Source organism: Leuresthes tenuis, unplaced genomic scaffold (genome assembly GCF_036924035.1).
Source record: "Leuresthes tenuis unplaced genomic scaffold, fLeuTen1.0.hap1 SCAF_2, whole genome shotgun sequence".
NCBI lineage: Eukaryota > Metazoa > Chordata > Actinopteri > Atheriniformes > Atherinopsidae > Leuresthes > Leuresthes tenuis.
Genome location: NW_027325356.1, coordinates 11,312,814 through 11,325,555, shown reverse-complemented (window position 1 = coordinate 11,325,555; position 12,742 = coordinate 11,312,814). Strand labels below are relative to the sequence as shown.

At 40.9% G+C, this 12,742-nt stretch overlaps 1 protein-coding gene across 1 annotated transcript in view; it reads left to right on the top strand.

Moving 5' to 3' along the window:
* The first annotated feature begins 4,458 nt into the window (after positions 1-4,458).
* tox3 (TOX high mobility group box family member 3) overlaps positions 4,459-12,742 on the top strand; it is a 38,771-nt gene continuing 30,487 nt past the window's right edge. Inside the window, exon 1 of the mRNA XM_072380183.1 lies at positions 4,459-5,239. Coding sequence (XP_072236284.1) covers positions 5,138-5,239 — 102 coding nt within the window. The 5' untranslated portion in view covers positions 4,459-5,137. The remainder of the gene's footprint in view (positions 5,240-12,742) is intronic.

The window sequence follows — 12,742 nt, the reverse complement described above, 5'->3', positions numbered from 1 at the left end:
TCCAGGTAGGTTGGTAAAAGAGTAAAATGTCTAATCTTGTGCATAGTAACTGTGTGCCATTTCATTCCAGGTATTTTAAGGAGATGTCACAATTTGCTGAAGGTTTTGCTGTAACCCAACAGAAAAAATAGCGACAAAAAGCTTAGAATATGTGGAGATGACATGCAAAATGTGGCTGAAATGGACCGCTTTTTACACACATTTCCTTGATGTTGCGTTAGATACCTAAACCCTTTTAGCAGTGGGGAGAGCATGAAACTTGTCTGATGAAATCATCACTGAATTCAGCAGCTGGAATAAAAACATCCCTGTCTCTCAGGAGTCAGAGATCAAACCTCTGTGTACAAAGAATTTCAGGAGGATAATGTCATGTTTTAGAAAAAAAAAGCCTTTTGTTTTTGCTGTGCAAACAACTGGCTGTAAATGGCGATCATTTGTTAGTTATTTAGCATTCTATTTACCATTGTGTTAGATGGTGTTAATGAGAGAATGACACTTCCCACCTTGATACACAGAAACTGACATTGTTGCTGTGCTTGATAATTAGTATCAGCTACTGGTGGGTTCACTATGCCTCATTCATCCATGAGAATGCACTGGATCAGTTTTAAAGTGCAGGTAGATTAATCCTTTTGGACGATATCATTAAGCCAATTGTAGGTGAACGTCAGCGTTAACAGAACATATTATTTTATCTTCCAAATCATGCAATTCGAAGGTGGAAAATAAACTATTTTGACACATGTTGCTGTTATGGCTAGGCGCCTCCCTAAGATTAGGGCAAATGATGGATGGAGAGAAGATGGATTTTTTGCATTTGCATCTCTAATCCACATGCTAACAGCATTTTAGTTAGAATAACTGAGATTTTAAAAGATGCTTTTCCAAAATAAAGATTTTTACAAACTGTTCTCAGTGCACCTGTGTATAAACAACAAATGCAAGGTTTTGGGCATGTCAGCTTATTTTCACATGCTCACTTTTGCTTTGTGTGATGAGCATGTGCTGGAAGCCATAAGAACAATGGGCTTTCATCACCTTGTAAAATCATGCTGAGTAACAACTCTACTTCATCATCTGTTCAAACAAACAATTCATATTTTTCTTTCTGTGTTGTCTTCACCCACTGGCCCGTCATTATTTTTTAACCATTTGTGGGAATATCTACATTCTCCATATGAAAGTTGAGGGGAAATATCATTTATGTACATAGTGTAGTCGAGGCTTTATTGATACAATGAGGAGCAGAGATCGATAAAGGTAAAGGTATTTTTTTTCGAACTGCCAATTTGTAGTTTTGGTATGAGGACTTGTTTGAAACATGCATGTGTGTTCATGTTATGAAAGTCAAAATGTGGTTAGCATGGTTAGTGGCATGGTTAGTGGATGCCACAGTTAGCATTACAAGACATGGTGTTCTCACAGTGGCCTCTTATTACCTCAAGCCTGTCCATTAGCTGCCATATTTTTCTAGACATCCTATTACTTTTGTATTTGAGCAGTATTTCTATGTCTAATAAAAGTTGTTTGATTGGTTTGTGGGCACACCAGTGGCATGTTTAAAAAAAACAAAGAAAAAACAGAAAGAGCTGGAAAGTATGACAAAACACAAGAAGGGATAATTATTGCAAACGTAAAACATAAAGAACACCTTAAATATAAAACAGAAAAGTTAGAATTGTGGTGTTATTTTTGTGACTTAGGGATTTACGTCCTTATTTCCTGATTTAATACTCCTTCTAGTGCAATTTCATTTTTTCAGTACTATTGCTGAGGATGAAAACTGCAGGGCGGCTCAAGTCATCGGCTGAAAATGTCAGTGCCTAAACACGAAAAATCCCTGTGCACTGTCAGAAATGTACCATATTCTGGATGAAGCTGGGATCGTGTTTGTCTTTATCTGGGATAGAAGACTTCCAATTTCTGTCCTTCTGCCGAGCGACCCCCTACTGTAACAATCTTACAGTAAGGGGTTATGAAGGGGTTACACTCTTCATATCAGAGAATTGCGACAGGGATCGGACGTTTTCAGCCCCAGACACAGCTGAAGACTCACCCACCCTCATCCAGAGCTTGATTTGTTTCCCACAGTGAATGGGGATGTCATGTCTCCAGATACTGCCATTTTCCCCCTGTGAGTGTCGGTATAAACAGTGCTGTGTCAACTGCACCATTTGCTTGCGCAGTGACTAACGTGTCAGGCATAACCAGACCTTTACTTCTGATTATGCAATCTTGAGCGGTATCAACTTATACTATAACTATGAGCAACTGTAATTTACAAATGAAAAGACGTTACAGAACATCTAAATGTTTGAACTGTGTAGTGCAAATAAATATGTGTGTCGATAAGTAAAATCACAGTCAGAGGAGTAGAAATTATTAAGTTAAATGCAGAGAAGGCTACTAGAGGTGAGATTCATAAAACGGTGGAGTTTCATGAGCACAACAGTTATGTGAAGAAAGAAAGTAAACCCTGTTGTATTTATAAGGCTTTACACATTGTGACATGACAAAATAAACTGCGTGGTCCTCACCAGGTCCTGAAATTGTGTAAATACATGCTGAGATGAACAACAATGACATATTACACCATGTTATTTCTAAGACAAAATGCTTAGAGATGTTTGTCTGCCAGCCATTCAATGGGTAAACAACCGCCTTACTCCTTAGATACAGTCCATCAGTCAACTTCAGTAAAACACAGACTTTTTCTAATTTGGTGCAAATGCGCCAAAGAACTGCTTACATTGAAGGAGAGATGTAATTCATAAATCACAGAAGGTTCTCCGGTAATACAGATTCCAAATGAATAAGGGTTTTGACAACGTTATGGACATTTTATATTTTTAAGGCACACCTCCTCCCTCTGCAACAAGCACTTCCTCTATTTCATTAAATAGTAACAGGTCTGTTTCAAATGTTGAAGGACTTCTAACTTTGATTTAAGTCCACGAGAAGACTGTAATTGAAGTAAGGACTAAGGTTTCCTCTGTATGAAAATGTGCTGCTAGGAGTCCTGACCTACCACCCGACAATGTGATGAATTGGGAATGTTAACTGGTTAACCTGATGCACCAGTTGATGTATTTCATAGTCTACACCACTGTGTGATGTGAGTAAGTCATATGGAAGCCTACTCAAATGTTGTAAAGTTACGGCGACTTTAAGCGACCTGCTGGGAGGGCCACACACAGTTCAACAACAGACTGAACCGGAAATGTGGAAGTAAACTAATTAATGTATATTTTTGTGTGCACTGTCTCTCATTGTGTGACTTTGGCCATAAATCCTCATATGGGTAGAAATTGGTTTATATGCTTCTACTGTATATTACCTAGCAGCTAAGACAATGGAGCTTTTGAGCAGTAAATTGCTTACTTTGTAAACGTGCATTCTCACATCCTAGCTGGGCTAGTCATATTCTAGTGTAGGATCTGTTTGTAAAAGGGCAAGCACTTAAAAAAAAAAAAAAAAAAAAACTTAGCAGGTGATTTGATAAAACATCAGTTGGTCACCATCTCCAACAAATAAAATTCAACCGGTGGGATCGAGGCAGCTAAAGCAGAGCGAGTCAGTGAATGTAAACTGCCAATCTTGTCTGTCATAACTAAAATCGACCCTGCCAGTATGGGGTTCTGTTTGGCCTGGATTTCTGTGTTTTGGCCAGAAACCAATAGCTGAGAGCGTGGTAATATAGCTATCATGAAATTGCTGTGTATTCATGTCAACAGAAATGTCAAAAATTGCAAACATCCAAACTTCCATCTTCACACAGCCCGAGGGGAAGGTGCTGCATTATCAGATTTGATGTGAAAGTCTCGCCTATAGAGCCTGAAAGTGTGCAGATATTTACACAGTGAACAGAAATGGAGGAGACAGCAATTTGAACCAATCATGTTTTTAGCCACCATACCCACGCCATTTGTCAACAGGCCTTGTGCTAAAAGGATTAAATGGAAAAAATATCCATAGCGAACATAAATATATTTTAAAAAAGCATGTCTTGTTGGTCATCAGACATGAATTAGAGGGATTGCGGCTGTGTATATATACATATATTCATTGTGTTATTATAGGAGTCAGTAGCTCTTTGAGGTGAACAGAGACAATAAAAACATTTTGCTTGTGAAAAAGATACTGGGCAAAATGCAATTTAAAAAGCTTTTTTTTTTTCAATGTGACTTTTTTTTTTAGGAAAAGGCTGCCTTGCTATCAGCATTAGTGTTGAAAGAGTAAGTAGGAAATGTAAATCATTCAGTTGAAATTGTCCAAAAAAAAAAGAAGATTAAAGCAATAAAACATCGATATACATGGAAAAAAAACAAGACTTAACTGTGATTAATTCATATGCCAACATGTCACATGGACTTAAATGCAGTGTTTTCATGGGAGTGGCTTCGTGTGTTTGGGGAGTGGCTGGCTTGTTCACACATTTGCCTTGTTCATCATCACTCGGACAGGCAGAGCCGAGAGCTGAACGGGGATATTCAGTGTACTACATCACGTTCATTAATTGCACCATCTGTGGAGTGTTGTTCAGCTTGTTCTACAAACGCTGCGTTTAGCAGGTGAGCTCGCGCGGTCAGCTAGCCACCGTTTCCTCACCAACTAGTTTTCCAAGTTGGAGAGATAAACTTCTTCAAGACACGGAGGAGGATACGGACCGATTCCTGAGTCAGCAGCGTCCTGTTTTCACTGGCGGACTTAACTTCGCGGTTATCGTCACTACTTTCATACTGTTTCCATTTTTCTTTTCCTCCGCCACCGAAGGAGGAGGAAAAAGGAGGTGGACCCGCGCTCAATCGCCGGTCTCGTGGCTTCTTTGTATACAGCAGCAGCAGCTGTGTGTAAATGCATGGGCACACAGCGTCTGCTGCTCTGTGAGGGACAGCTTCTTGGGCTCCGTCCAGCCTTCATGTTAGCTTCCGCAGAAATGAAGCAGGTGTAGAAGAGGAATATCGAAACTTTACCTGTCCCCCTCCCCACTCCCCACCCCCACCTCCCCGCTACTGTACTATCTCCCCCAGCAAAGCTCGGGTCAGTTTCAGAGCCGCTCGTTCTCCATCCCTCTCTGAGCGCTTGGATTGTAAACGGCAGAAGCAAATTGTGCAGCTGCGCGGCTCCCTCACACACCATGGATGTAAGATTTTATCCGACAGCTGGTGGGAATTCTATTCCAGGAGATCCACCAAACCTGGATTTTGCCCACTGTTTGGGCTACTACAACTTCAATAAGGTGAGAAACGGGTCCTGTTTTGTACAGTTTTTGTGTTTACTGACCACGTTGGAGCCGAAACCACGAGTGCAGCGGATGAACGGCTGAAATCCTCTCTGTCTGTCAGAAGTTGCCCGACCATTGCTTCCGTCCTCCGTCAGAAACTTTTTCTGTTGTGTATTGGTAAAGACAATGGAAGCACAGGACAAGTGTACTGCCACGGTGTTACTTTTTGTCCAGCCTTGCTGCACTACTAAACTCTGGCCAGAGTGCTGATGCACAGTCTTGGGCGCTGTTGCTTTTATGGTTTCATGTTCCTCAACATCAGTAGAGGATCATTGCATCAGCACCCTACATTAGTTAGAATGGAATCAAAAGGAGAAACTGTGCACCAAGTGTCACATGGACTTGCTCTTCTTCACGACCCTGCATATAATGCAGTTAAATAGCCCTTTGCGTTATTGTTAACTTTATTTTGAGTGCTTTTGCTGCCATGAACTCGCCAGAGTTGCTGCTGGCAGGTTTTGCAGACACTGCTCAGACTTAGTGTTCATGGTCAAATTCCAGCTTAACAGGTTAGATTAAAAAAAAACGTGCCCACAGACAAGTATCTCACTATATATCTGTCCAATGTGACTGCGTTCATTGCGCTGTGATGCTCATATCTAACACATGGCATCACTTATAGCCTTTCCTGAGACTCACTGCCACGCTCCAAAGCATATTTTCTGCATTGCCTACAAATTGTTTGCCATTTCCCTATATCCGTATCCAAAGAGGTCTTTGTGCAATTTTTTTTTCATTAGAACAATGCTGAGACATAAGTTTATCAAGACCCAAATGTGGGGGATATGTAAACCAGTGTTTGGCCCATGGTTCATCAGCGGTGTGGCTCCCCTGCACCCCCAGCAACATCATGACAGACAAAAATCACACAACTGCTGTGCGAGTTTTCTTCTTTATGAAGTCTTAACAATGGTACTGCCTACACCCCCCCTCCCCTACACACACACACACACACACACACTCTACCCCTCACCCAAATGATCCAGCCCTATAGTGCAGCTCTGTTTGCGGTCTGACGCGGCTCAAAACAGTTACTAGGTTTGTCTCACTGTTTCATCAGCTCTTTTGTCATGTGGCCAAGTTGTCATATGTGCCCAATTTCATCATGTCTTCATCAGCCCTGAGAAACTTTAACTGAATTTCTTTGAATTGGTGTAAGAGTGATTTTTACCCCGGCTCATAAATTCCCCAGGTCAAGTGAAATTTTCCATCTGTAACAGTAATTGGCCAGAATGCAATGGGAGGCAAAAAGCGAGAGGGAGGGCGGTGGGAAGGTGCTTATCCAGTATCTCTACCAGTTATGTTGGAGAGAGGGAAGGAGGGAGAGTACAAAGCATGCATTTCATGCTAATTACGATCCCTTTCCACAGTGAACAAATAGGCGCTTTTGCATACATCTTTCAAATAAGCCACCAATTTATGTGAATCAGCTCACTGAAAGGTCGCGCAATTCAGAGCGGTTAGTCATCCAAAGGATGTGGCGTGCTCACAAGTCACATAGAACAGAAGCATTACTTCTTTAATCTGTTTATAAGCTGCCACAGCACCTTTTTGCGACCGGCTAAACTTTCATGAGTTTCACAGTTTGGTTATTTTGAAAATGGGCTGCACTCTCTAAAAAAATGCAGGCACTGGAAATGTTCAATTTTAATGGCGACAGAGACAGAAGTGGCCCAGAGGCACTTTGAAACATCAGAGATTCTTTTAAATTTACAGAAAAATCCAAACGAATGGCACAAATTTAATTAGGTGCTGCCGTCATGACTAATGAAGCTGCCGATCTTTTTTTTTTTTTTTTTTGGCACTGAGATGAAGGAGAAACAGAGACTCATGCCACAACTTCACACAGCTGAATAATGCTCATAAAAATCTATTAAACAAGAGCGATCTGGTAGAATTAAACACAGTCTCCCGTATAACAAAATTCCGAATGTTTCCTGTTAGTTTTTAAATGTGAAATTCAGAGTGTTTTGGTTGGTGATTGGGTTGTCAGGGTAGAGTCATTTCTCTTAAACTACCTCAACTTAAGGTCAAACACGGATAAGCTATTTTCAAGGTGTCCCTACCAAGGCTTCTACCTTCTAACTGGTTGTTACTCCATATTGTGTTTTCAATTGATCTCATTATGACCTTTTGGTTTTCTTGGGACTTTGGTTTGTGTTTGTAACACCTGGTTGTCGTCAGGGGATTTTATGGGTTGCTTTTTAAGGTTTGGAACACTTTAAATGAATCAGTGGATGAACAGATATTTCTTTCTAAACTTGTATATCTCTATTTTCCAAAGATGACAGTGAAACCGAACAGATCACGTTCTGTGGTCATGCGCAGCATCAGCGAAAGATGATGGGCTGTTTGGAGTTGACTTTTATGGTTTCATGAAAGAGACTCCAGTGTTATTCCCATATTTATGGCCATCTGTTTTTTTTCTCCTCAAGGTTTAATAATGTTTCAGTAATAATAGCCATGTAGTGTAGGCTTTCATTACCTTCAGTCACCAACAAATCACCAACAGATGTTAATACACACTCTTCACCTGCATTTAAACATTTGCGGTTCATTTGTTAAATTAATGCCAGCCCCACTGAGACACCGTAACTATTTGAAGTTGGGAACTGACCATAGATTATTTTAATGGTTCCATTGCAGACGGTTATTGATAAACACAGTTGACAAATCGCTTCATAACATAAATGTAGATGTAATCGTGCAAACTATGACCTCTTCAAGGACCTGTGCTGTTGTTGATCTGTAGTACAGCAATGAGTCATGTATCCTGTTGATATCTGACACCTAAATTTGAAGGGAACTTGCATGTTGCATGATGGAAAATGTTAACAAGGTCGTGCAAATTAGGCACATTTCCACTACTTTAGCTTGCAGTGAATTAACTTGGCCCGACAGTGTCATCAGAGTGTGGCGCTACAGGCTGGATTCTGCACATCTGTAATAAACTGAGTAGAGAGTGTTGCTCTCACAAACCAGAAAGCAAATCTTTAAGTATAAACGCACAAAATAGTGGGGTGCTTGAAATAGTTCCAGTTTGCTGTGTGGGGAAAAAAAAAAAAAAGGTCTTTGAGAACTGGAGATCTAAAGATACTTTTAGGTTAGCTAGCACTGGCCATGCTTCCTCTCACAGTTGATCATTTTATGTGTTGAGTCATGAGTTAACAGAATGCTACTTTCAGACTGTTCTCCATCTAATATTAATCTATTAATCATGACAACTCTTTAAAAAAAAAAAGTGTCTAAAACCTTTAGTAGTGTGTCTACCAAACCAGAGAAATTGACACATTTAGCTTATTTTTTTTCTCCATCAGCTGATTGCATTGGCATCTTAACCAGCTGCACTGTGTAAAGATTATTGACCAACTCCTTTGGCAGAACTCATTTGACAGTTTGGACGGTTGTGCTGCAAACAGATGCAGTCGTTGCTCCTCTAACAAAGTAGCTGCTCAAGCTGTGTTTGTTGTAGTATTAAAACCACATGAGCTGTAACCATTAGTAACCCCGGGCATTGCCGAATCAGCCAGTGCTTAAGCCTTAAAGGTCCTCTCTGAGCAGTGGTCCTTTTGCTGCACGTGTTTTTGTTTTAATTAATGTAGATTAGTCTAGTTATGCACTTCTGTGTATGTTGTCGTTCTCTCACCTGTGGTATGGAAGACAAAAGGCGCTTTAAAATGACATGAAGTTGTTGACACAGTGAAATGTGCTGGGGTTGGAACAGAGGCCTTCCTATGGTTCCTGTGAGCCCCACTGACTCATGCATATGTAAAGACACAAGAACAGCAAAGAATTAAGAACCTGGGGGGAGGGTCTTATTTACTTACTGTACTTTCACAGCAGCCAACCCCTGGGCTATAACCTCTCATTGTGTCAATGGCTGCTTTTGTCTCTTGCTGTCCCTTCTGCTTCTGGGGAGGGAAGGGGTTAACCCTCAGCTCAACCAAGGGACCATGTGCATCTCTCCAGTGTACACAGCTGGTGCCATTTCATCACACACATTCTAAACATATCCAAACACAACTTTCGATGTGCCAGTGTGCGTTTGTTGGGGAGGAGGAGTGCAAGGCTGTCTGCTTTGTCAAACTCAACAGTTGATGGATATGACTCCAAGGTGTGTGTGTTGAATGCTTAAATGTCCCAGAAGTGAATAGCTGGTGTGTTTTGCTGAGTCTTTTAATTGTAGCTTGTCAGGAGATGTAGTTCAGCAGATTTATTAAACACCTAATTTTCCCGCTGAGACTAAAGTGTTATTTTTAGTCTGCCCGCTCGAAGACACACACTGTACTCAGAGTTCCTGCCTCTAAGAATGACTGCTCTGTGTGACAGAGCACACTACACGCATGTCCACGTAGTCGATGTTCACATTTTATTAATGCACAGCTCTCCGTTTCCTGCACAGTGTTTCCTCTGGACCAACTGATGACTATTGAGTTGCTACAAGGATGCAGCTGTATTAGAGGCACATAAGGCCTACAGTACAAGTCTTAACAGCCTCTTATCAAACCAAGAGCCTAGATAGATTCAGATTTGTGTCCATACCTACATTTGGCCGATTCCGACTTGTAATACCCAAACAATCCGATGATCTGAACCAACGGTCTGGACCTGTGGAAAACACAAGACCAGACTGCCGGTTTTGTTTATGAGGTGGATGTGACAGAGGCTCTGAAATCTTAGACAGACATAGACCATTACCCTGATCAGCACTCATAAGGACCTTCTGTAATCCTGCCATCACCGCTCATAAATCTACTTCATTACATTTCCTCATGCATTACTCAGTGTGGTTCATTTAGGAAGATCTCACACTGAAGTTGTTTCTCAACTGGTGGTTTGTGGACCCAAAGAAGCGTCACATGGCTCTATGATTTGACAGTTGACAGAGACCATCTTGGTGTACTGAAATGGTCTTAGCTTGTGAAAAAAAAAACCTGAGGGACCTTAGTAAAGCCAATAAAATGATGCCCACTATTCTTAAATACTGGTTGTTGTTATACAGTGGGCCAATGCCTGCCATAAAAATGTCTCTTTTGATGGTACTAAAAGGACAGATGCACTGTTCTGTGTCCACGACCTCGATAAACCATCCATCAAACCAAGTGTTCTGAGAGTTATTTTGGTATTTACATGCACAGTAAATAAACAAGCGCTCTCATTTCGATTACCAGCTGGAGTAAGCTAACACCCCTCTGAGTCTAAATGAAAGTAAAACAGTAATAATTCCAACGTTTGTTCAAACGTATATAAAAGTAAAGAGCTGTTCACATGGATTTTTATTGTAGAACTTAAGATTGTCTTTTTTGGAGGAGATGCAGAAAGCTACTAAAACAGAGCCCAGTTTCAGAAACCTCATAGATCCACACTGAACTCATAAGACGGTCGTTAACCTTATCTGACGCTCCCTAACAAGGAGAAGAAGGAGACATTGTCCAGGTCGGTGTTGGGATTAACTTTTAGGATTTTTACGATCTTTTGATTAGACTGAGATTTTACTTAACTCAAAATCAGAAGTGTATATACTGCGTGCCACTCGCACGAAGGAAGTCCATCTGCTGTTCAGGTTAGTTTATGTTGTAAGGTCAAAAGTAAACAACCTCCAGAAGCAATTTTGAAGGAGTCATTTGATATGTTTGTGAATACTGTGCCCAGTTGAATCAAAGCAGAACCCTCTCAAGTGATATTTTTCAACTGTGATTAACTGTTTTAATCTGGTTTTGGCTCACTACATCTCTGACAGCTTCGACCTTGCAGACTTATAAAAGGGGGGGGGGGGACTCCTTATACCCCAGAAAACAGCTTTCGCTCTGAATTTTCTAAAGGAGCAGTCAATCACTTCTGGTTGGCTGATTCAATAAGTGTTGTGTCCCTTTAGTGGTTAGCCTCGCTGTTAAGACACATTCATTTTGAAAGCTTTCCAGAGAGGCAGCCATTCCACGTTTCATAGATCTGATGTCCAGTTCTCTTCATAGGCTCACAAACTGTATCAAAACACTGCTGTTTTCCTTTTAACTTCACTTAAGCTCTTAGCTCTTTTCAAAGCGTGTACATAACTGACAAATGCCCTCCTTGTCACACAGTTAAGGGTAATATTTCTTTTAGCCAGGACCAGTTGAATTCATTGCCTCTTACTTGATATTGGACTACTTTCCGCAAGCTGTGTCTGCTATTTACCGCTTTGCTTTGGTCTAAGCGAGCTTCCAGCCGGGTAAATGCAGACTGCTTTTTCAAGTTTGAGATATTATTTCTCAAAAGCATTTATCAGCCTAATTTTGTCGGCTAAAATAGAATTATTCTCCGGGTGAATTATTCCTTTCTACATTCTAATTTAGCTGTGAGCGCTCAACCAGAAGCAGCCTGCTCACAGAAATGTAACTCATTGTACCAACACTTATTCTTGTATCAGGTTTACTTTAAATTTCCATGTCATTATAATAGCAAGGCTGCAGGTGTGTAGTATTACATGTTACACAGTGTGATTAATCCTCTCTTTTTCTCTTGCCTCCCCCGCCTACATCGCACATTCCCATAATGCAGCCTGTTACCAGGTTGCACTAAAAGGACTGACAATAGTAGCAGGTGTGCAAATATCCCTCAGAGCCTTTGGACAAAGAGCTTAAATAATGCGGGTAAATAAAACTTTTATTTGAGTGGCGGAGTAGATGGCATGTTGGAACGACCTGCTGTAGAGTTCAAGGAAGATTACCTCCAAACAGAACCTGCTAATGGCGCAACAAAACACGCAGGCATTATGGTACTTTAAAGCGTCTTAGTAAAAATCATACCGGTGTATCTGCAGCTTGAATAGATGGCCGTGGTCCCCGGTTTATTAAATTTGTTGTGAGGAATCGCCCACTACTCCTCCTCAAACACCAAGTCTGTGGCAGTTTGATGTAAATGTCTGTCTGAGCTGTAACAACCATAGTAATAATAAAGCGGCCTATAAACCCTCTTCATGTCCTTTATGGTCTCCTGGAATATGAAAACTTCCTCCTCAGCCTGCAACAGTTTTATTAAATCCTTTATATAGATGCAGAAGACTTGATAAGAATTCTCTGACACAAGTTCTGTGTTTCCTTTTTTGTTGTTGTCATAACTTCTTGGTTTGAATGATGAACGAGATCTCTGCACACTGACAGAGAAGTGTCCCGTTTTACTGTTGAGTCCTGAAGGGGAATGAAACAGCTGCTCCTAGAAGAGTATGTTTGTACTTAGGTGTTGCATCAATACAGTGGTTTGTCAGAAATGTCTGTATTCCGCGTGTAGAACAAGAGCAAAGAAGTCAATAACAGTAACTTCTATTTCTACCCTCTAATTTACTATCACCATTCTTTCTTTCCTTCTCAGTCAGTAATTTATCACCGGTTTTTACAACCTTTTGTGCCATTTCTCACCGTGAAGAACTTTTGTGTTTGTGGAGACTGAACAAACCTGACCCGAGGCATGAGGCACGGAGCA